This window comes from Ascidiella aspersa, chromosome 6, assembly GCF_963924565.1.
Source record: "Ascidiella aspersa chromosome 6, kaAscAspe10.2, whole genome shotgun sequence".
In the NCBI taxonomy this organism is placed as follows: Eukaryota; Metazoa; Chordata; class Ascidiacea; order Phlebobranchia; family Ascidiidae; genus Ascidiella; species Ascidiella aspersa.
This window is the reverse complement of record NC_139452.1, coordinates 30,346,484-30,370,622: the sequence shown is the minus strand read 5'-3', so window position 1 is coordinate 30,370,622 and position 24,139 is coordinate 30,346,484. Positions and strand designations below refer to the sequence as shown.

The 24,139-nt window shown below is 35.6% G+C and overlaps 2 protein-coding genes across 2 annotated transcripts in view; both read left to right on the top strand.

Annotated features, from left to right (window-relative positions):
- LOC146141227 (uncharacterized) overlaps positions 1–13,146 on the top strand; it is a 28,456-nt gene extending 15,310 nt beyond the window's left edge. The window contains exons 17-23 of the mRNA XM_083392859.1: positions 127–267; positions 1,057–1,226; positions 1,999–2,153; positions 10,946–11,079; positions 11,648–11,760; positions 12,378–12,479; positions 13,023–13,146. Of these exons, the coding sequence (XP_083248985.1) occupies positions 127–267; positions 1,057–1,226; positions 1,999–2,153; positions 10,946–11,079; positions 11,648–11,760; positions 12,378–12,479; positions 13,023–13,103 (896 nt within the window). The 3' untranslated portion in view covers positions 13,104–13,146. The remainder of the gene's footprint in view (positions 1–126; positions 268–1,056; positions 1,227–1,998; positions 2,154–10,945; positions 11,080–11,647; positions 11,761–12,377; positions 12,480–13,022) is intronic.
- A 4,807-nt stretch (positions 13,147–17,953) lies between these two features.
- Positions 17,954–23,918, top strand: LOC146141226 (uncharacterized). Its single transcript, XM_083392373.1, has 8 exons — positions 17,954–18,030; positions 19,047–19,119; positions 19,897–19,954; positions 20,430–20,538; positions 20,813–20,889; positions 21,430–21,627; positions 22,548–22,563; positions 23,864–23,918. Exons 1-8 carry the CDS (start codon positions 17,954–17,956, stop codon positions 23,916–23,918), a joined length of 663 nt encoding a protein of 220 aa, XP_083248499.1.
- The last annotated feature ends 221 nt before the right edge of the window (positions 23,919–24,139 follow it).

Here is a 24,139-nt window from a genome sequence, read left to right as displayed (position 1 = left end):
TCTATTAAAACGCAAAAACTATGACTATTTGCTTTAAGATTTACCGATAATTATGCGAAAGTTCATATTGCCACTAACGCCCAGTTTGCGAACCGCTTTTAAAACAATTTTTTTTTGCTTTCAAAGGTGGCAACTCTTCTTATCCGAGCAAGTCGACTTCCAACGTCACCGCGACGCCGTCTGTTACGTCACAAAGCCACCATCACCAGCAACAACATTACCACCCGGTATCGACATCGGGGATGCACCCGCAGCACAACTCCTCAAGTGAGAGTTTTTGGCGAATAACTAAAAAATGGACAAATTACAAAAAAAATTTACACATAACAAAAAAATAGACAAATTACAAAAAAATTGACGAATAACAAAAAAAAATTAAGAATAAAAAAAAAATGACGAATCACAAAAAACAGACAAATTACAAAAAAATGACAACAACAAATATTCTCGGTCACTAAAACATTGTGTGGACGACGTTTGTGGCGTACTTGTGAGCTTTCTAACACCCATTTTGATTAGTTTTAGACCAACGCAATCTAGGGCAGTCTGGAAGTTTACACTACATGAGGGTTCTTAAGATTCCTTGATTTTTGACGTCGTGTTAGTGCACAACTTTGTTACGTTATTCTAAAAAATGTAATAGCCCCCGAACAAAAATCCTGGATAAAAACTAATTAATAAAGTAATGTCTCTAGTGCAGGGGTGGCCAACCAGTCAGAGACCACGAGCAACATTTTTTGCTTGGTTAGCTGTAAGAAAACGCACCTGACACGTGGGAAGAAATAAATTTCACCCTGTTTCTTTCTTAGTTACAGACATATGTTTGCTCAAAATTATACAAGGAGCGTGAAAAGAAAATCATTGCCCTAGAATATCGTGGTAAACCCACTATCACCCTAATTAACCCCCCATACCCCCACCGACAGGTTCAGGTCATCTGAGTGGGCGCAAGGCACAGGAAAATTATAAAAGTGGCATGATAGAAGAACCACTTCCCTCTATTATCGAGTTAAACCCCCCATTTTCACCCCAATTAACCCTAAATACCCACCCTAGGCTCAGGTCACCAATCCTCGAAGCAGCGAAGTCAAAGCACCGAGAGTCACGTGACCTCCAGCAAGCACCGCCCTAACAGCAATCACGTGACCGCAAGCAACAACTCGTCCAGCCAATCAGCGTCGAGCAGCAGACGGCAGTCGGGAGGCAACGCAATGCAACAATACCAGGTTCGAATCCCGCCCAAGCACTTTTGTCTGGGCTGTGTAGTTCTGTTGGAAATCTTTTAAACCGTTACGGGGCATTGTATGTTTGTTCAAAAGTAATTAACCAGTCTTATTTTATTTACTAGTTATGCTTTTAGAGCGATTATTCATGTTTTAAACTATGTATTGGTATTTCTGCAAATTGTGTTGTTCATGGCACTAGGCGTTACTGGCCATTGTATCAACACACTGCAAAGTAAAAACAAGGTATGGTTTTTTCAAAATTCATTATATAGTCTTTAAATTTATTTACATTTTAAGTTATGTTTTTAGAGCCATTGTTAACCATTTTTTATACTATATATTTTCATTTCTTCAAATTGTGTTGTCCGTAGCATTTATACTTTTTTGTTTTCTAATTATACCTAAAATCTTTTATGTGATTCAATTTCAGGTCTTTGAATCTACTCATTGTCGTTCAAAACTCTTTCAATGCGTTTAAACGTTTTTCATATAATTGTGTGGAAACCCTTTTTAAAGTAGGTGTTTCAATAAGACAACCAATCAGTCAGTGTTTTTCTATTTCTGATGGTGCTGTTTTGTCTCATAGCTATGTGTGCATTGCTCGCTCGCCCTGCTTTGAAAACTGAAGAGGGTAATATACGAACGGTTACGGAGCGAATAGGTTAAGAATTCTTCTAAACAAGAACCTATACTGCAAAAAGTGTCGCGGAAAACGCACCAATAACAAAAGATTTAAAAATGAAAAAGATTTTACCCCTTTGTTTGATCACAGAAGAACGCTACCGACTACATGGGCTATCACATCCCCCCTACCCCAGCCCCCACCCCCAGGGACGCCAGGACCCCTGTTTATTCGCCCCACCAGCAGAACGGACTCCTGGCAGCAGCTGCTACACACCAGGACCTTACTGCGTCTGCAACGTTAAGGTAAGAACCGTGCTTTGAATAGCTATTAAAAACTTAGATAAAACACAAGTTTTGTGAAACCCTAAAAAATGAGTTTATTTAAAATCTTTAAAAAAAATATTTTAATAAAAAACTATTATTTTATTTGAAGTCTCAGAAAAACATTCATTTTTAGTCTAATAAAAAAGTAAATATATTTATAAACTCTTTAAAACGGTCTACACTCTGTATATGTGTATAAATGCACAAAAAATACTTTAAATTCTGTAAACTTTGAAAAAGTATATATTTAAAATCTGACAAAAAACACAAAGTATATTAATATCTTTCAACTCAAAACACTCATTAGATTCTCAAACTTTTTTAACATGTCAATAATGCTCTTTAAGAAATGTTCTTTCTAAATACATTACCTTTAATGTTTTATGATACATACGTTTGTGCCATTTTACAACATGTGGGCTTCATATAAACAAGAGCTATGCAAAAATTATCTTCAACATTTATTGTTTAAACACCATGAGGATTTAGAGTTTATTATTGCTTCAATACAATAAACAATTCTCACACAAAAATGATCCAGAGATCTTGGTGATCGAACTTGCAAACTAAGATATTAGGGTTAGTTTCAACTGAACTTCATTATCGCAATTGTTCGACCAAAATGTTTCGCATATTTGAATGTGATTTTGCATAACCTTGCTAACAACTCAGGTTAAACTAACATCACCGAAACCAATTCGATTTATTATATGACCATTCTGTAAACTTCCATATTCAAATTTTGGAACAAAGCCAAGGGTTTATGCGTTGAAATCACTTCCTGACTTAGACACGTAGGCACCTACAAACTTTGCCTGTATGCATAACAACTTTTGCATGGAAACTTATCTATGGTTTGCTGTCTTTCTATTTAGGTCGGCTATTTTGACCTAAAATCATATCTGAATGGTATTATATCGGCTTGTGAAATTATGAAACATGACTGCAGGTGTAAAAATTTACAGTGTATTTGTAAAAAGAAAATGTTTTTTGCAAGCACACATTTAATACGAAACCTTGCAAAAGCTACCTTGCAAAAGCTACCTTGCAGGCTTGCACGTATTTTTTTTCAAATATTTTGCAATTAAAAAAGCTAAAAAACATCAAACGGTAAGAAAATAAAACCCATTTCAATGTCGCCTTTAGTATTTAGCTATTAACACTTTATTAAAGACCTTTGTATATGACGCTTTATATTAGATTTAATGTCAGGACTTTATTATAATATTATTCAAATAAGGATTAAAACAAAACATAATGACTCTCATACAGTTACTTTAGTTGCCATACAAAATTAAACCAAACCGATTTAGGAAAAATGAGTTTTTTTCTTTAAATGTTTGAGTGAAATGAGCAGTGTTGTAAACAAGTGATTTTAAAATGCCCCATACAAAGTCATTTGTGGAATAAATTCTAGTCAAGTGAAAGTCCCAGTCCATTACAATAAACCATTACAATAGGCCATTACAATAAACCATTACAATAAACTATTACAATAAACCATTACAATAAACCATTACAATAAACCATTACAATAAACCATTACAATAAACCATTACAATAAACCATTACAATAAACCATTACAATAAACCATTACAATAAACCATTACAATAAACCATTACAATAGGCCATTACAATAAACCATTACAATAAGCCATTACAATAAACCATTACAATAAACCATTACAATGAACCATTACAATGAACCATTACAATGAACCATTACAATAAACCATTACAATAAACCATTACAATGAACCATTACAATAAGCCATTACAATAAGCCATTACAATAAACCATTACAATAAACCATTACAATAAACCATTACAATAAACCATTACAATAAACCATTACAATAAACCATTACAATAAACCATTACAATAGACCATTACAATAAACCATTACAATAAACCATTACAATAAACCATTACAATAAACCATTACAATAAGCCATTACAATAGGCCATTACAATAAACCATTACAATAAACCATTACAATAAACCATTACAATAAGCCATTACAATAAACCATTACAATAAACCATTACAATAGGCCATTACAATAAACCATTACAATAAACCATTACAATAAACCATTAAAATAAACCATTACAATAAACCATTACAATAAACCATTACAATAAACCATTACAATAAACCATTACAATAAACCATTACAATAAACCATTACAATAGGCCATTACAATAGGCGATAATTCAATTTACAAAATCACATGTAGCAATCTAATCGTTTTATGTGCAACACTTGTAATAAATAGCTCAATTTTATAATAAAATGGTAATTGAAAACCATAATTTAAACCCAAGTCATTTGACTCAATGAATTAAGTCCAAGTCCAGTCATTTGTCTTAAGATTTAAGTCGAGTCAAGTCATTTGAAAACAATGACTTAAGTCATTACAGCACTGCAAATGAGTGCTGGGATTTATTAGTATCTTAGAATATGTGGGTTTTGACAAGTTTGCTCTGTCACCAACCGTTTGATAAATGAAAAACTGAGAAACAAATGTTTTTGGGTTAAATCATCGTTCTTAATAAAACAAAGTAAGCATTACACCATGTTGGCATACACGAGGCGTGTGTCGTCACAATAGCCTTTGTTGATGACGCGATCTTCAACGCCCCGCTTGCTACTTTTACCACCAGGGGTCGCTGTCACCCCGGTTTGATTCCATCTGGGGTTTGGCGGGGGTGGGTCAACTTGCTGGCCTCTTTCGGCTGCTCGCCTTAAAGTTAAAGCTTGTTAAATGACCTTTTTTAAATGCCCAAACTAAATAAATAACTAGGTTGCCATTTACCGGACTATTAAGGCTAAAATTAATCACATACATGCCAAATTAAAGATATATACGCTAAAATTGGCCACATTCAGTCCTATTAAGCATTTATACGGTCAAATAAATTGCATTCCTGTTCACTTATTTGTTTATTTAATTATTACCAGCTTATGAGCTTTCACATAACCTTTACTAACCTTTGTCTTATCAACATAGCGATCAATAGTGAAGCAGTTATAATGAAGAGAATGGCCATTACAATAACAGTAATAGTTAAGGCATCATTCTTCTTAATTGCTGTTTCTAGATTGCTAGGGTTTTCAGCTGAAAAACACGTTAAATAGTGGCTTAGAAATATTAGGAGAGAAATTGTTGCTTGTCCTGAAGAGTTGTACAAAAACACAATTTTAGGAATGAAACGCAAACTCGTATTTAACTGCCAACAAACTTTTAAACCTGCAAATGAAGTAGTTTTAGGGAGAATACAGTGTTACATGTCTGTTATTTTAGGTATGTTGTACGTATTAGTTTAGCATATTTTATTCAGTTAGCGTTCGGTACTGAATTCAAAGCAACTCTTTTGGTAAACATGGGTGTTTTGGGAGTAAATAGCGACAACCCTTGCTATTTTTCTACCACTTTGTACATATGTAAGTTTCTGTATCTTCAAATTTAATTACTTCGGTTAAATAGCTGGCTTTAATAAAAACCTTTATAAACGTTTAAAACTTGGTCGAAGGCCGAAGCCGCATTGCTTACTCTAGAGCCACACAGTACATATAAGCATAAATAAATATCACTCGAAAACGTTTAAAAACACAACACGATAGTTTCATATGATTTTTTATTTTTCATATGTTACCTGATAGCATGCTATATCACAAATCAACAACCAAATACTTACTTGTGGTTATATAGGAAGTGTTGCATATTGGTTGCTTATCCCCCGCTGCTTCTGATCGTACAAGGTTTGACTTGTTGGTTGTGTTGGAAATGGTTGTTGCATCATTCGATATTGTCGTTATTCTGGAAAGTACCTTGTCATTATCTGGGCATTCTAGAAAGGCGTACGTAATAAGCAGTTGTGTGTCATAAAGGTAGGTCGATACACTTGGCGGCCATGACTTGGTGTATTTCGAAGGACGGTTTCGGCATATTTTCGGGTAGATTTTGCCGACTTTGCAGTTGTTGTTTTCTCCTTGATTTCTGTTCACGTAAACTCCACACCAGCTTGATCTGTTTGATTTTAAAGCTCGTTTCCAACTTGAGTTAAAGTTTGAACCTGAAAATAAACGAAATATTAGGATTTGTTGCTCCGAATTTTTTGTTTGCTGGATTGAAATATTTTAAGCGTATTAGGATATAAGCGGTAGTATCGGTATTTGTCTGATATTAGGGTGGTATCGAGGCCTATTTGATACAATTATTTCAGATATTCCAATCTAATGCATTCTACCTCGAATTTTTAATCAGAACAAATGGGTTTATAACCGATTATTACAAAGTTTCGTAACGCAAAACAAATTAAGAGTAAATACCAGTAAACCTTGATTTCACGTTTGATAATTCCAATGTTGTCGTTCCAATCTCGGGATGTTAATAGTAATTTAGTATCTTTGGAGCATAATGGTTCGAGGTTGTAGTAAGACGCAATAAGAATATCAAATCCCAAAATGATACCTACTTCTGTATGGGCTTTGATATTCTTATTACGTCTTACTGCAACCTCCAACCATTAAGCTCCAAAGTTTATTGTCAGCCACTATAGAGAAAATACAAGAAGCACCAAAATGATACCTACTTCTGTATGGGCTTTGATATTATTATTACGTCTTACTGCAACCTCCAACCATTAAGCTCCAAAGATTATTGTCAGCCACTATAGAGAAAGCACTAAAAATGCAACCTACTTCTGTATGGGCTTTGATATTGAAATTTACTATCTGATCTGCCTATTATTCCTGGTGTCGCTAACAATAAAGTTTTAAATGTCTTGCTTTATGCAAATCACATTGAACGATACAGGAAGTATTGTATGGTTGCAGAAATAAGCTCGACCTGCTAAGTCTGTGTGCTTGTTTGTGTTATAACTTATAAGGTTTTAAGCAACTGGTTCTGAACATTACAAACTAATTTGAAACCGTACGGTATTTACCAATTATTCAAAATAGCTCAGACTCTGGTAATTAGAAATGTCCGTTACTTGATATTTCATTCCATACCGATATCCAATATTTTAGACAAAAGTATCCGGTACAAAATGACGTCATTACTTGGCTCAAACAATTAAATTGAATAGAAATCGATTTTTTTTAACTTATTACGCTTAAATGTGCTTTAGTGTTCAGAAGTTTACATACCACAGTTGCTAACGGTAGCTTACTATTTTATTAGTTAGGTATCGGATCGGTGCCGATACCACCCTAGTATCGGGCGAGTTGCGATACTACCGATTCGATATTATCGGACATTCCGACTAGCAACAGTCCATATATATATAACAAATAGGCTAATCAGGTTGCAGTATATAAAGACAAATTGTATTAAAATCTTGACAAGTTTTCGCACAACCGTGCTTCATCAAATCAAAGTCAATGACTACCCTATTTGGAATTAGACAAATACGGACATTTACAAAGATATAGCAATTATTTCCAGAAAAGAGCTATTTCTACTACTTATGATTTGCTTACCGTCTGGTAAGGTTAGGTTGTTGTAGCTTCTTCCACTAGACATTCTTATTCGCAAGCCAAGCACAACATCACTCCTACTATTAATGTTGAACTTGTGGAGGCAACGTTCTCTGTAGATGGATTGCCTCTCGTAGTACACTAAACCGAATTGCTGGACGCTGTGTGCAGGGCATGACGCTACTGTGTTATCTGCCAATGAAAAAAATCTTTATCTTGTCTATTGCTAAGCACAGTGGTTCTCAAACTGGGGTCCGCGAGACAATTTTCTGGGACCGCGAAACACCTTACAAAAAAATCAACATGACGCTTCTGAAGAAGAAATTTTTTTGTGCATTAAAATTTTCAGGCAACTTACTTTTCCAAACCTAGCTTAAAATGCCCTAGATAGGCCTAATTGTGGGATAGATGAAAGAAAGCCAAACTCATCGACCTATACCATTAAAAACAACGTGTTAGTTTGTGTATAAGTTTAAGGGGACCGTGAACAATTTAAAAAATTGCTAGGGGACTGTTGCGTTAATTTTTTAAAAAGTTTGAGAACCACTGGCTTAGCACCTGCAATACACCACGAAAAAATGTTGGATTGAAAAACCGTTTGAAAACTGATTGACAGGCGATTTAGTGTTAGATTTTATCTTTTTTTGTCTACTTAATCTAAAGTGCGAGAATATGTTTCCTCTTTTGTAAGTTTTGACACACATTTTTTGGTTTGTTTTAAAATTAAATTTTTTTCTCGCTTTGTGAATATTAGGTGTTTTGTAATTTTTTGTTTAAAACGATTTTTCTGTGTAAACTTTTGTAATGCACAGTGCTATTGCATTTAAACTTTTTGTGTCCAATTACCAATTTGTAGTTTCATTTTTCAAAAACAATTACGATTGTTTACAACAACACAGAAGTTTAAACAGGGTAAATGAAATGTGCTTACGAGTTTCTAAATCGAAGTTTACATTTTTAAAGCAGAAGCAACATGCATTTTAGCATACTAATACCAGATTAAATTAATACATTTTTTTAACTTTAAAAACACAATAAAGCCATAAAATTCGAACAAATTGACATTTTTTCGTTCTTTAATGAAGAAAAACTATCCATTTTTACACCGATTGAAACGTCGAAAAACAGAAATGTGTCGATTTTTGTTTGAACGCATGTTTTGCGACTTACCCAAAGTTGTTCCAGCCAGTAAAATCAGAAGACTCCAGTAAATTGGTGAGAAAGTTAGTTTCATGACTCCAACCTCCACCGATTTCACCTCCGACTTTGCGTATGAAGCAAAGCAGATAAACAGTTTTTTTTTTCCTGTGTTATTGTTTTTAAATATGTGCAAGATTTATGTGATTTGACCACCATTAGTCTACACTTGTGGTTCTCAACCTTTTTAGCTTACGGACCGGTAAAATTTTAATACAAATTTTGCGGACCGGTGGACCTTTAAAATCAACTTTAAAGCAAATAATTAAAACTTCTAATTAACCAGTAGCCTAATTTGCTGCTGTCGTTTTGATATAATTCTTATACGTGGTTCTATTGATGTTTTTCACGTACAACTGGTCTTAAAGTTTAAGACTTAAACGAGTTGTAGCCTACTTTTAATCAGTTAGGCATAACGCATAGTGACGTACTAAAGTAGACGATTAAACTCTATGTTAGGTCACAATGCTGCAAATTACGGAACTGGCGAAGTTCTAACTTTTAAGGACAAGCTTTTAATTTAACATCTTGCATTTTGCTATTGAGATTATAAAATTGTAATATATTTGGCGGACCGCAAAAAAGTTGACGTGGACCGGCGGTTGAGAACCACTGGTCTACACCATTAGTTATTCTAAACCGCTAAATTTAGCTGTTTCGACGCCTTCTAATGATACAATAAGCGCAGTTTCTAAAAATAAATGCTAATAATCTTGTAGATTTTTTTATGACAAAAAGCCACAAGCTGAACGTATTTTACATAACACCTTCCTAAGCTGTCTCAGGTTAATGAAAATAACTTCGGTTAAAATGTCCTAAACTGCCACGTACAAATACGCTACATAAAACTTTGCATACTTGTACAAAGTGAACTTGCCTTTCTCTTTAGTGAACTAGATCAAGATTTAAATAAAAAGTTGAATAAACCGTTGGGAAGAATCATTGTCTGGCGTTTTAGCCTTGGCTTATTTCCCAAACCTCTAAAACGCACCTTCTAATAAAGTTTGAATGAACGGTTGGTTTATTCCTGTTAATCCCATAATAGTGAAGCATGTTATTAAAAGAACTAATTGTTTACAGACATATTTAAAGCTTGGCTGATTAAAATACTAAGTTAATATGTAAGTATTAGCCTAGCCAATATATTCGAAGTTAATTATGCTAAGGACAATCTAAATACGCAATTAGCAGTTGGTTTATTAACATGCAAATCCAATAGCTTCTTAAACCTGGAATGCACAATAATATCGGATCGGGGCCATTCGAAAATAAACTAACACAGTAATCTCAGCCACGATTTGCAAATCAACGCAGCCATTTCTACTTCCAAAGGTTAATTTTATCAAAAACAGTTGGCGAGCAGGGTTGCGGAGTCGGGCTCAAGTGGAATTGGTTAATTTCGTTCGAGTAAGACCACGTAAGACTACCCGGGTCCAGAATGTTCACCAGTACAATGAGTTATATGACTCATATGAGTGGATCTTCCCCATTAGGTTAAGTGGATGGGCGGATTAAAATAGAGCCGGGACTCCACTTAATTTTACAACCCAAAGTTGCATTAGATCGAATCCGGAGCCCTGCTTTGCCAGAACCACGTCGCAATAACAGTCGGGGCTTGTAGAAACAGCAACACAAACACACATAAACACACACAAACAGAAACAAACACACAAACCCTGCCTTGATTGCAACTTTTCCTTATCACGATTTCTGTATATATACTTATCCGTCAGCAGGGCTTTGCAACAACAACACAAACACACACTTACAAGCAGAAATAGACAAATAGACTAAAAACAAAAAAACAAACACACACTTACAAGCAGAAACAGACAAATAGACTAAAAACAAAAAAACAAACACACAAAACAGGCACAGCCGGACATTTTCCTTATTACGATTTTCTGTATATACTTTCTCAGCAGGGTTTTGCAACAACAACAACAACACAAACAGAAACATAAACAAAAAACAAACACAAACCCTGCCCTAATTGCTACAGGCGTTTTTCCTGTATATATACTTATCCAATATTCATATATACTTACACGATTTCTGTATATATACTTATTCGTCAGCAGGGCTTTGCAGCAACAACAACACAAGAGCGATCGTCCATCTTCACATGCTGCAGCTGCATCTATGTTTCACCACTACGCGGCGCAACAGGGCGCTGTAGCTGCTGCCAGCGAACAATACAACAGACTGGCATCGGGTGAGTCAGTGGTAACTTAAAAAGTGTAATTTTAGGTGGGTTTTTGTATAGAAACACTCAGAATTGTTTGGTTCATGATGTTTACAGTGAAACCGAGGCACAGATGAATGGTAACTTATTCATAATTTTGTGTTTTATTAGAGTAACGCACTTTAGATTTTGATGCAGTGTGTAATACTAGGTTTACTGATATTGCAAGTATTTTTTTGGAACACATTACACGTTTGTTTTAGTAATTTGAATAAAAATACTAAAGCCATTATATTTGATAAAATCGACATTTCGTTGTTTATAAACGTTTTAAAATATCTTATGACGTCATCAGTGTAAAATACAAGTGGAGATAAAAACGCTAACACATATACAAAAGAAAAGAAAAAATGACAAAAGTAGCAGGAAAAGAGGGCGATGTATAGGTCATCGAGTACCAGAAAGTACTTCACTAATATTATATATACACTAATTTCACTTTACAAGTTTTCTTTTACGTGCTTCAATGCCACTAATTTGCAAACATATTTTTGTAAATAATAAATAATACTTTATTTTCACCTTATTTTTTTCGCAGCTCATCGCGCAACTCCGCAGCACCCACTAGCGGGAGTTTACCACCACCACCAGAGTGCTGCTACGTCGTCTGCGCAACACGCTGCTGCGCATCTCAGTGCTCCCTGGTTACAGGTGAACACCCCCTGGATTTAACTTATTTGAAAATTTTAGAAGGATCTTTATCAGTTTGTTTGTATTCCAATACCCGATATTTGTAAGACTTTTAAAGGCGTCAAAGCTCATACAGAAGTAGGTAGCAGTAGGATTTTGAAAGTGGGAAAATGGTGAAATGAATAAAGATTTATTCGAAAAATTCAAAAGCTACCTACTCCTGTATGGGCTTTGATATATTTACTATCAGTTAGCAGAAGCCTATAAGCTAAATAGTCAGTTTACAGATATTTTAGTAAACAATGGCTTTCGTCGTGACACCCACCTGGTTGCAGATAACCCCCTTCCTGTTTTTTAGTATTTCAGAGATGTCTAACAATTATTGCGATATTTTGACCAAAAGACGATATCTAAAGGCATGATTTCAATTTTTTTTATGGTTTAGTTTTCTTAGGTTATCGGTAAAAAAATTAGTTATCATTAGTTCTTAACCTACTATTTTTAAATAAATTTACATTTTAGGGAGCAAAATCATAGCTAAAATTCCTATATATTTCAGTATCGGACGTGCACCGATACCACCCTAATCATGGGGTCTCTTTTCAGATTTAAGTGTTTTAACCCCTATTTATGCTTAGGCTGGACCAGGGGCGGCTTACCCCAGCAACTTATTACCACCGCCCCACATGGACCCAGTCTACCAACTCATACAACAAAGTGGAATGCACGGGCATGGACAGGTAAAAAAGAATTCAGTGCTAACATAAGGGTTTTAATAACAAGAATAACTTAACCTTGGTAGTAAAATGTGGCTCGTTTTTAACATTTGCGTTAAGTTCAACATATATGGGCCCCAAATAATTCAATATTGTGGGCCAAACTACTGAGACAACCGTAATAAATATTTCTTTTCCAACACTAGTTTTTAAAAAAAACAGCTTTACCCTTTCAAATTAATTGAAACCATTCGTCATTCTTTTCTTTTTAGGAAATCATCAAGCATTAAGGTATTTTAAAGTTTTCAGCATTCCCTTTCAGAACCATTATGTTATTCTTGTGTGGCAAACTGAATGGTTAAAATATGAAGATATTTCCTCGGCCTTACACGTAAATGACGACAATGACTTTAAATTGTAGCAATTTATCTTAGACTTTGTTCCCTCAGTCAAAGTCAGTCATATATGAGTTCTAGTCATTAACGGAGAAATATAGTTCGTTCATTCGAAAACATATTGATAGTTTTCTACATTAATAATTTTAACCTTCCACCATTCCCTGTTCAGTACCAGATGTATCCCAACCCTGTTGTCCAGCAACTCACCCAACAACATCTACAACATCATCACATGCTACCCAAGTACTGATCACGTCATCAGCGTGACGTAGACGTTACGCCATCAAACCTGTCGTCTCGGTACTGACGTCACGCGCGAGCCCGGTGGTTCCCCTATGTACACTTCAATTCAGCCGCAAGTGACGCCGTGAAAGCATTTTGTGACGTCACAGAGATGTGACGTTATTATTTTGAGGCGTGTGACGTCACGATCTATGACGTGCCAAGCTCCAGTATTTCGCTGCTTCTTCTGTAAACAACTTTTTACTAATCTCTCCGCGCGCGAGTTTTTTCCGACTTTCTGCTGTAACGTTTTTTTTTTTCTCGATGAAATTTGATATTTTTATTTTTTCACCAATCGACCCGGCAGTATTTGATGACGTCATCGTGTTCGTGACGTCATCGTCGCTTCTCTGTACAGGTTTCAGTCGGCAAGATGGAAATTGTTGTTTTTACGTCGCATTCGATGAAATTCGTCGTTTTTTTTTTGGTGCGAGTTTCATGTTTTTTACTTCTTTTACCTTTTGTACATACGAATCGGTCGAGCGTGACGAACACTTCCGGGTGCGCGTCAGCACCGGGGGAAAATCCTGCACTTTGAAATGACGTCATGGCAAATATGGCCCACGAGTTTTTTTAGTTGTTTTTATCGCAATTGATCAACCGAGATATTTGGGCTTCAAGTTTTTTCCAACAATCACACTTTGGCTGCAAGCATTGTGCATTCAGTTAACAAGTTAAAAGCAAAAAAACAAACTAATATTTTCGGGCCCACTGGATCACCTTTAGCAAATATGCCAACATTTGTTTAATTTTTGGATATACTTGGCATACGGCGATACGGAGCTGGTAAATTTGCAAAATTTGTGTTTTTTCCATTCCATTTTAAGTGTTACTTTGTCGTTCTCCCAATTATTACGTCCGATTTCTACAATTTCCAGCCACAGGTTTAAATTCCCCCAAACCCACATATAAGACGTTTCTAAGTTACTGACGACAGCAAGCGAAAAGCGAATTCGCTACAGCCAGTTGGGCCGAATTCGATCGATGAAATATATCGATCCGAGGTTTTCAAAACGAAAGTGCGCTACACGCTCTTGTCAGTTCAAACATAAAACCATGCCAGCAAGGCTATTCGTTTGTGAATATTCAACAAAAAGTATTTTACTCTTTTTTTTTTTTTTTTGGACAATTTTAACCCCTTTTCTTTTGAAGTGCAACTGGATTTAGTGTATGAATCTTTTACATCGTTTTAACATCCCGTTGCTGAACATTTTACCCGAAACAATATTTTCCCACCACAGGCCTTGAAATGCTTATTAATTATTAGCCTTCCTCTCATTAACGTTTCAAGTCCTGCATATGTCATTTAAACTAGTGGTTCTTGACCCCTGGTTTATTACCCTAAGAGGGATTTCAGGGTTAATTTCGGAAATATATATCATATGAGATGTCATTTTTAATTTATTTCAGTGTTACTTAATCATTGACTGAATAAATGTCATCATTTACAACTATTTAAAATTTATAAGTGAAATTTGACTCACATCGGGTAGACACTAAAGAAGTTAAGAACCACTGGTTTGAAAAACTGTTAAAAAGCCCCGTCTAAACGCAGGGTTTGAAATATTAGTTGCCTTTATATTCTTGTCGATGTTATTTCCATCTCTGCGGCCCTTATTTTTATTATTTTAACAAATCTCAACAAACTAAGTATTCAAACGAACCTGTTTTACTTAACAAGTACAGACCTTTAACGGAGTGCACTATTGTTACGTCACACCCACTGCCCACCTGTCTTCGTGACGTCACAAACAGTGACGCGCGAAAGCAGTACTTACGAGCGCCATCTTGTGATTAAGCTTGTGCTTTGTGTGACGTTTCTTGGTCACGTGATAGAAGCTTTTAATAAATCAGTTGCTGAAATTTCTCGCGTATTGTCCAAGGAGGTCTATACTCAGTCATACTTAGTCGTTTTCCACGTTTAAGAAGATCTATGATTTGTTTCGTGTTTATTATTTACGGTTGTTTATTAGGGATGTCGGTTAGTAAGGGAGCCGTCACCAGATAGAAAGTGGTAGTATTGGTATTCGTCCGCTACTCGAGGCTAAAATAGTTTCATGTATACCATTTTTTGAAGCAACGTACAGTTTTCTACTTTTAAATTTCTGTGAAGTGTTGCAACATAGACTTACTAATCGCCAAAGGAATTGTTTTACCCTTTTTCAAATTTGCTGATTATACCACAGTATTGACGCCATTTCTTATCTGAACGTCGTACCTTTTCGTTTGTCCACGCGTCTTGTAAATGTTTATAGTGCCTTAAACTTGTTAGCAACATCTCCGATTATTCCAAACTCAGGGTTTAAATGTGTTTCTTAAACTGACAAAGTTTTTTAACGAACTTGTGTGACCTGGCCAGGGTTTCTAAACTATGGCCCTCGGCATCCCCGAAGGGCCACTGAGCTGTCTTTGGGCGCCATAACAGTTATGTTTTAATTATTAGCAAGGAAAACTCGATTTTGTAGCTAACATTACCACTTTAGAGACCCTTGTGCGTACTGTGACGCATTACTCCAAAACTTCTACAGTTGAGCAACAAAAGGTTGAGAGCCAATGGAAGTGGGACGTCACTCAACTAAAGGTTGAGAACAACTGGTTAGACCAGGGGTTCTTAAACTTTTTTCACCCCGGACTCCTAAAATTATTTTTTGCTTCACGTGGACCCCTGTAGGTAAGAAATTATTAAAAATGATCTCATAAATTGACGTCACAATCAAATAGCCTGTCAGAAATATGCTGATGGTTTAAGTAAAAAGGAGTCTAACATTCAGTGGTAAAACGTTTCATTTTTAATTAAACTCTTTTTTTAATTTGATTACTTTTTAAACGTACACTAATATTTCAATTTGGCCTTCATGGACCCCCTGAAATTAGTTCACGGACCCTCAAGGGGCTTATACCAAGTAACAAGCTGTATTATGAGTAAGTCGGTAAATATTTGACCTACAATTATTGTTAACTACCCAAAAGTATTTCAACGTTAAATAACATAGCGCTTTTTCATGGGGCGACACAATCTTCTCTGCGGTCAAATTTCGATCTAATTTGTTCGTAAGCTTGAAAGCGTCAAAGTCTCCTTTCAGTGGTAAAAATTAAGCGAAACGGTTTGAAACAGCGTTCCTGTAAAACTTATTATTTTTTCACCAGGCCATCCCGACATCTTCCTGAATTCTTTTAAACTGTAGATTGCAGTTGCATGTTTGTGCACTACGTCAATCGGTCCCCGAAAGTCACTTGTTTTAGACTTCACGTTATGACGTTACTTTGTGACGTCATCTCTGAAAACTATGATGCTTTCTAGTTGTAATTTTTTCGCCATTCTGGTAAGAAAATTATTGTTCTTTCAGCCCTGCAATCTTTTGTATTGGAATGCGTTAAGAAAACCTAATTTTAAACTAATATTTGATTGTGTGGCGCACATTGCATTTTGATATGTGCCATATGAGGTTAAAAGCTTTCAACGTTGGGAAAGCATTTGGTGTTAAAATGAATGACTTCACGTTTCGAGATGCCCAACTTAAAATTGGATTTCTCAGTAGTTGCAGTCACGGTTTTAATTTTGTCTTGTAAAGCTGTTTTTTTGTTGTATTTTGTGCAACTTTCGGTTCAAAGGTTAAGGGTATTAACCCTTGGGTTAAAAAGGTATAGATTTTGTATATGTATATTACCACCTGCTAGACAAGATTTGTAATTTGTAAGCTGCCATCGGCTTACTAGTGAGAAAGTGTTCTTTCTAATGAAAAAATAAAAATTAAAAGTTGATTTTCGTTTCAGGGCTCCACGCTATTTGTGCTTTGTTTGATTGGAGTACTTTCAACATTTGAGTCACAAAAGGATACGTTGCATTATTTCACATCTAAAAGGATAACTGAATGTACAACCAACAAATTCCACGTGGTCCAGATTGAGTAGGAGATTTACTCACTTTCACACGTAACAAACCGCACAGTGACGTAACAGTCACTTTCACACGTAACAAAGCCTACAGAAAGGCAGCAACAATCACTTTCACACGTGTCTTGCTTTGGACTGGGTCCGCTCAGTTATTTCAAAATGCGACGTGTCACTAAAAAACTACGTCGCGAGTTTGTCTTTCAAATCGTCAAAAAATCGATGGCGACTGTTGAAAGCGCGCGAAGCACTTGACTATCGATTGTCGAAGTGATTGTTTCGTCATAATTAGGCCTGCTAGTGCCACGTTATTCTGCATGGGAGCCGCTGATTGGACAATGGAGGGTCTATAAGTATTCGAACGTTGCCCATTGTTTCGTGTCAGCGCCGATTGTCATAATCATTGTTCCGACTAAATTGTGACGGAAGGACGCGATATTTTTGTGCTGCTCGAAAGTTATAAATTAATTTTTATTTTTCGGTTGCGATTGAAGATAAATGTTTTTCGATTGTTGATTTGGTAAAGTTTTATGCATACAGGTTAATTATTAATTTTTATAACCAATCAAGCAAAAGTTTTTGTATAATTTATCAAGAAATAATTAAATAACAAAAAATGCATGGATTATGGTTTTCTGAAATCGTTTTATGTTTTTAAAAAGAACAATTATGTTTTGCAATTTCATAACAATGAAATAATTTTTTATTTTGTTTTATTTATTTTCAAATATTTTTTTACTAATTTAAATTTATATAAAAACTAACTGCAAAAAAATTTGTTCTGGTTAGACAAACTTTACCGATAAAGGTTCTTCATTTTTTTAGTTTTAGTTTTATGAACTGAATCTATTATTTCCTCTTTTAAATCGTATTTTCTTTTCAATCCAAGGTTAATCACGGTCACTTAGTAGAAATCATATAATCAAGATGAGGTGTGTATTTTTCCTCTTTATGTTGTTGGCCTTGGTCTGGCCTCAAGTCTCATTCGCTCAAGACACCGAAGCGTAAGTCCTTCAACATTTTTTCATTCTTTCAATTTATATTTATCTAGCATCGTCAATTCAAATTTTGCCGCCTTTATAAACAAATGTTTATAGAAGAGTAAGTTCTTTCAGGGATTTGGAAACGCCTAGTTAACGAATTTGGTAAAAAAATTAAAACAATAGTTTTTGTGTACAGAAGTAGATAGCATTTGAACGTTTCGAGTAACTCTTTATTCCTTTTTTAACATCTTCAAAATGCTATCTACTTCTGTATGGGCTTTAATATTCTTATTACGTCTAACTACAACTTCCAACAATTATATTCCATGGTTTTTGGATTATTCGAATTTATTCTACCTTAACTTTGTTTGTGCGAAACCCACAAATAACTTTTGCTTTGCAGGTTCCTCACTGCATTTATTTCAATAAAAATTGTCGAATTTTTATTTTAGTGCACATGAATAATTCGAAATGGCCTATAGAATACATTAAACCTGTGCCCATGATTTCGAACCGTACCGCAAGCTAGATTTTTTAGTCTATCTATTTGCCTTTCAAGACTTAACACGCAATGTACTATCGAAATGTAAGCTAAACGAATTTTGCAACTGAGATGTTGAGAGATAAAATTGCTGTAGAATGCAAATCATTTCATTAGATTAATTCAAAAATACTTATGGCTCGTTACTTTGGGCTCTAGGATAATATGTCTGAGAAAAACTGAGAAACACAAATGTAAATGTTAAGCATAATACGTAAGAATATCAAAGCCCATACAGAAGTAGGTAGGTTTTTGAACGTTTCAAATAACTCTTTATTCAATGCCAACATCGTTTATCATAATATTGCTCAAAAACTCAATCGTGCAATTCTTTCTTAGGGAAGATGACGGTGCTGAAGTAACCACAGGTAAGCTTTCAATAACCTTATCCTATGTTTCATGTCATCATCATTATCATTATCGTCATATTACGTCATCCCCATTGTCATCTCATTGTGACGTCATACGTGTGCCCGCGCGTTCCTCGACAGAGCAGAGTCGCGACGAACATGGCTCGCTATTGGACGGGACGAGCCAATCAGCAGCGAGCAATTAAGGCCTTTCAGCAGGTGGGGAACTACAATTGTTGAGATGTGCGATAATATCGGATCGGAGTCGATACCTGACAACAAGTGGAAGTATCGGTTCTCGTCCGATACTAGGGTATTATCGATGACGATCCCATACCAAATTGAAATAGCATTTCAGCAATGGTTTGCGATTTTTTCCACTTTGAAAAGAATCTTTTTAAAAAATATCATATTAACAGAAAAGGTTTTCAAGCGCTGAAGTAATTTTGCTGCCTTACAACCTTGAAACTTTTACATGCTTCTAATTAACCACTTAACCAGCTTTCCTGTTTGACCACAGTAATGACGTCGTTTGGTAATCGTGATACTTTTCCCTACTATACCAATACTTGCCATTTTCTCAAACTGCGATTTGATACCAAATGACGTCATTACTATGTTTTATAATGCAACATTAATCAAATTGGAAGCTTTAACATACTTTCTCCAGGTTGTTTAACATAGTTTCGCCAGGTTAATAGATCGAAATCGCTCTTCTGGTGTAAACGAAGTATAAAATAATATCGCCAGGTTGTCAGGCTAAAATTTAAGTTAGTTGAATACAATATTTTTCAAAATTACCCTTAAAGTGGAAAACGTCCAGTTAGATCATAAACCATGGTTGAAGTGCTTATATTAGTTTGGTATCGGACTAGTGCCGATACTAACACTTGGCATTGCGTATTGGCTTCGACCGATATTATAGCACATCCTTAGTGTTAAGTGGGTTTATTTATAAAATAAGGAGTTTTACAAACCCTGGGTATTTCCTTGTAGCAACAACGACTGATGAACAGAAGGCGAAGAACAGCGATTCCACCCTGGGTACATTACAGTAAGTATGGGTAATGAAGGTATATGGCAAACAGAGGTCGGATTAAGAATTGTTGTTTGGTGGACACGGCCTGCTACCCGGCAAATTCTAGATTCGCCCCTGCTTCAAATAAGGGCGGGTCAAGCGGGTACTAGGCCATGGTCCCCAAAACAATAATTCTGTAACAGGCCATGCCCCCGAAGGAAAAATTTGGATCCGCCCCTGCTCCAAATAAGAGCGAATCCAAAATTTTTTTGTGGGGTTTGGTCTAATACCACTGGATCCACCCCTATTAGGGCGAGGGGTTACGCGTGAGCCAGCGTCATCATTCTGAGGTCACAATCATCCACATGTCATACCACATCGTCACTAAGTATTACGTCATCATCATCGTTAAAAAATAAGCGAACAAAATTGACCTGGGACCCCCGGGATTTTGCGACCTCAGAAGAAGGAGACGCTGAAGCTGACGCTGACGCTGATGCTGATGCTGCAGAGGAGCCCAATGAAGACGGAAAGAAGGAATTGGAACTTGAGGACTTACAGCTCTGGTCATCCATGGATCTGGACAAAGATGGCAAACTCACAGTCTCCGAATTCGAGAGGTTTGTGTGTGCCTGTCACGTTTTTCAAACTCGCCCGGCAAATATCAGACATTTTATGCGTTTAGAGGACAATAACCCTGTCCTATTGTCGTCAGATGGAATTTTCCGTCGTCTTTTTCGACACTTAATTACTAAGGGGAATATTTCCTGATTTGGCTTATGGTAATTGACCAATTTAGGTGCTTAATGTGTTAGTGAACACGCAACAGTTCCGTTCCTTGCCAATGTGGCAGCGGTAAAAGCTCGTGGTTTAAAAGTTGTGAATTTCGAGCAGGTTTTCGAGGTCTCCAAACGCCCAAGCATTTGTTCGTCAGATGAAAGCTAACAAGGCGGTTGAAGAATGGGCAGCCAGTGAGCACTTGTTTGTTACGTCATAATACTTATTTTGATTTGAAAGTTTAAAGTTTAAACCATAACTTTTGTTTGTTTTATGGTTATATGTTTTAATTTCGGTCGATTGGATATATCCGAGTTTAAATTAAGAAAAGTTTTGCAATCTATAACTTCCATTTTAACATAAATACCAACACGAATTAAGTGTTGTTTGTTATTCCTTGGCAGTCATTAAAATTAAACTAATGCAACAAACCAATTAACGATAGTTGCTGTTTTTACCGAACCATGTTTCTCTTTTTCGTTTAAAAGGCGATATATATTTTTGTTGAGGCTATATAAAAAAGTTTTTGTTATACTGCCCTAATATTAGCAAACCGTTCCTTAACCTATTTAATTTAAACTCAAGCAATGTAACCCCGAGAAAACAATAGTTAAAAACTACACGGTAAAATACAGTGTACTGTTTTGCTACTTATCCGAGCAACTCACTAATCTCGCCAAAGCGTGCGCGTAGACACCACCAGAGTGACGTCACAGTTGTAATTGTGCGCACAGAGCTCGGCATCGACGTTGAGAAGGCAAAGGCCGCGATGATGGTCGGAGCTCAAGCCCAACGTAGAAGACAAGTCAGGAGTGTTAGGAACGCTCAGATGATCAACGCTCAACGCAGAAGAGCTGCCATTGCAAGGAGGAACAGCATCGTTATGAACCAGCACAGAATGAGACAGAACTACTGGTCCAACTTGGGAGTAAGTTGCAGACTTTAACTGTTTTTGGGCGCTGGTCTGGAATCCAACCACCTTTACAGTAATAAAAAGTAGTGTTTGGGGCTGGTCTGGAATTTTACAGTAACGATAGATATTGTTGTAAACAAGTCATTTTGAAATGACTTAAGTCCCAGTCAAGTCATTCGTAAAATAACAAGTCAAGTCTCAGCAGTCAAATCAACTTCAAGTCGTTGTTGTCTTAAAATTAAACGTTAAATTATTTAAATTATGATCAATAACGCAATTAAAAAAAACAATACGCAACATATAGCAAGCAAATGATTTGGGTAGAAAAAATGAGTTAAATCATTTGGGTTCGGGTGGGTCAAGTATTGTTATATTTATTCTCCCAGTTTGCAATTTTAATTTCGACGACTGGTTTCGTTACTGCACCTAAACAATGTGGTAGGATTCTAGACCAGCGCCATTGTTTAAATTAGCGTTTTAGTGTCTCCATCAAATGTAGTAACCGAATTTTGGAATGACATTTCATTTAGCTTGGATTTGGTTTCAATGTAACAATCTCTTCATACCAGTCTGTATTCTGTAGCAGGTGGACTCCCGGCATTTTTAAAGCAATTTGTATGCAAAGTTTTCGAAAAAAGTTAAAAAGTCAAGGGCTCCATACATGACATTAACTCATTTTTGACTTACTTCTAAAGCTGTAAAACTAACCACAAAATTATCATCCCCCTTATACAGACCTAAGCAAAGTGTAGCATGTAATTTATTTAAAAAAAAATGTTTTAGCTAAAAATATCTCTGAATGGCTTTTTCTTAATGCAAGAATATGTAATTAAATAAATTACACTAAAAAGGCCACCTAACTTTTCCTACTTTTACCAGCTTTTCAAAACAAGAATAATAGCAAAAAAAGACCCTGACATCATATTATGTGTATTTTAGATCCATTTTTGTTTCGGTAACAATTCTTTTATTTTCATGTGGCACCCCGTTAAAAAAACTACCCTCCCTACCTTAAAACCTTACAATGGAGTTGGTACACACCTTTCTTCCTGATATCGCATGCATAATTGGAAGCCATGTTTTGTCAAAATCATTTGTTATATTAAACCTTAATCTTGTAATTACAGCGGAATCGCAACCTTCAGGTGATCACTATAGTTGCATTGCGTAGAACTTTACTAACCTTACCTAACATAGCCTAGACTAGTTAATACAGCAGTGCTGTTATAGACGCACTACAAGCTAAAAAACGATATTTATTAAGTATAGAAAAAACGACGGACAATAATCAATCATTAAACGTAACAACAAAACGATTTTTTATGCCTCTTTTATGCGATACGGATAGGCTATTATACCAGCTTTAAGCAGTATTTAAAATTTAGGCAATCCTAATGCCGATACCTATTATAGAAACACCAAAGCAGCTCTGTTTTCTAACAGACTTTAACTAAAAAGTGTTTTTTATTTTGTTAATATGATTTTTTATCTCATTTTTGCTCAATTGAGTAGCAACAATAAAATAAAAACGTTATACGTACTATAGAAGTGTTATACGTTGTATTTTTAATACGTTTTTGCTTAACTGCTTGTATAGTTTTATTATATATTTAGCTCAAACGTCCGATTGTTTTCCTTGTTAAATCCATTCTGAAAGATATTTCGCAAAGCAAACGCAAAAAACGAAACATATATCAAGTTAGGATATTTCTTTTAATAATTGACTCAAAGGCCCAGTTTTACCAAAAAGATTCAATTAAAATATCTTAACATACGTCGAATTATTTGTGTAAATAAATTAAGTCATTTGTCTAAAAAACTAAGTCAAGTTAAGTAGTCATTTAACAAACAGTGACTTAAGTCATGTTAAGTCATTTAACAAGCAGTGACTTACGTCATGTTAAGTCATTTAAAGAACAGGACTTAAGTCATGTTAAGTCATGTAACAAACAGCGACTTAAGTCATGTTAAGTCATTTAAAAAACAGGACTTAATTCATGTTAAGTCATTTAACAAATAGTGACTTAAGTCATGTTAAGTCATTTAAAAAACAGTGACTTAAGTCATGTTAAGTCATTTAACAAACAGTGACTTAAGTCATGTTAAGTCATTTAAAAAACAGTGACTTAAGTCATGTTAAGTCATTTAACAAACAGGACTTAAGTCATTTCAAAACAGTGACCTTAGTGCCGTTGACTGAAGTCATTTGTCCAAGTGCCAGCTTAACACTCGTTTTACATTTCTTCCCAGCAGAGATACTACCAGGCAATGAGACGCCACGGCAAGCAACACAGACGTGAAGAATTGTAAGCAACAAGCAGGAAAGAACAGCGCACATAGAACAACCTACAACCCAACCACATTATGTTGTCAAATAGCTTCGGCCGAACCACACATTACCAGTCTAGGAACAACCGTGCAACTTGCATTTCTTTGTATATTAGCAATTGGTGATATTTTTGTTTTTGTCTCCACGTCCAACAATACACTTCCAATGTACATCTCTATCTATATATCAAAACAACCTTCCG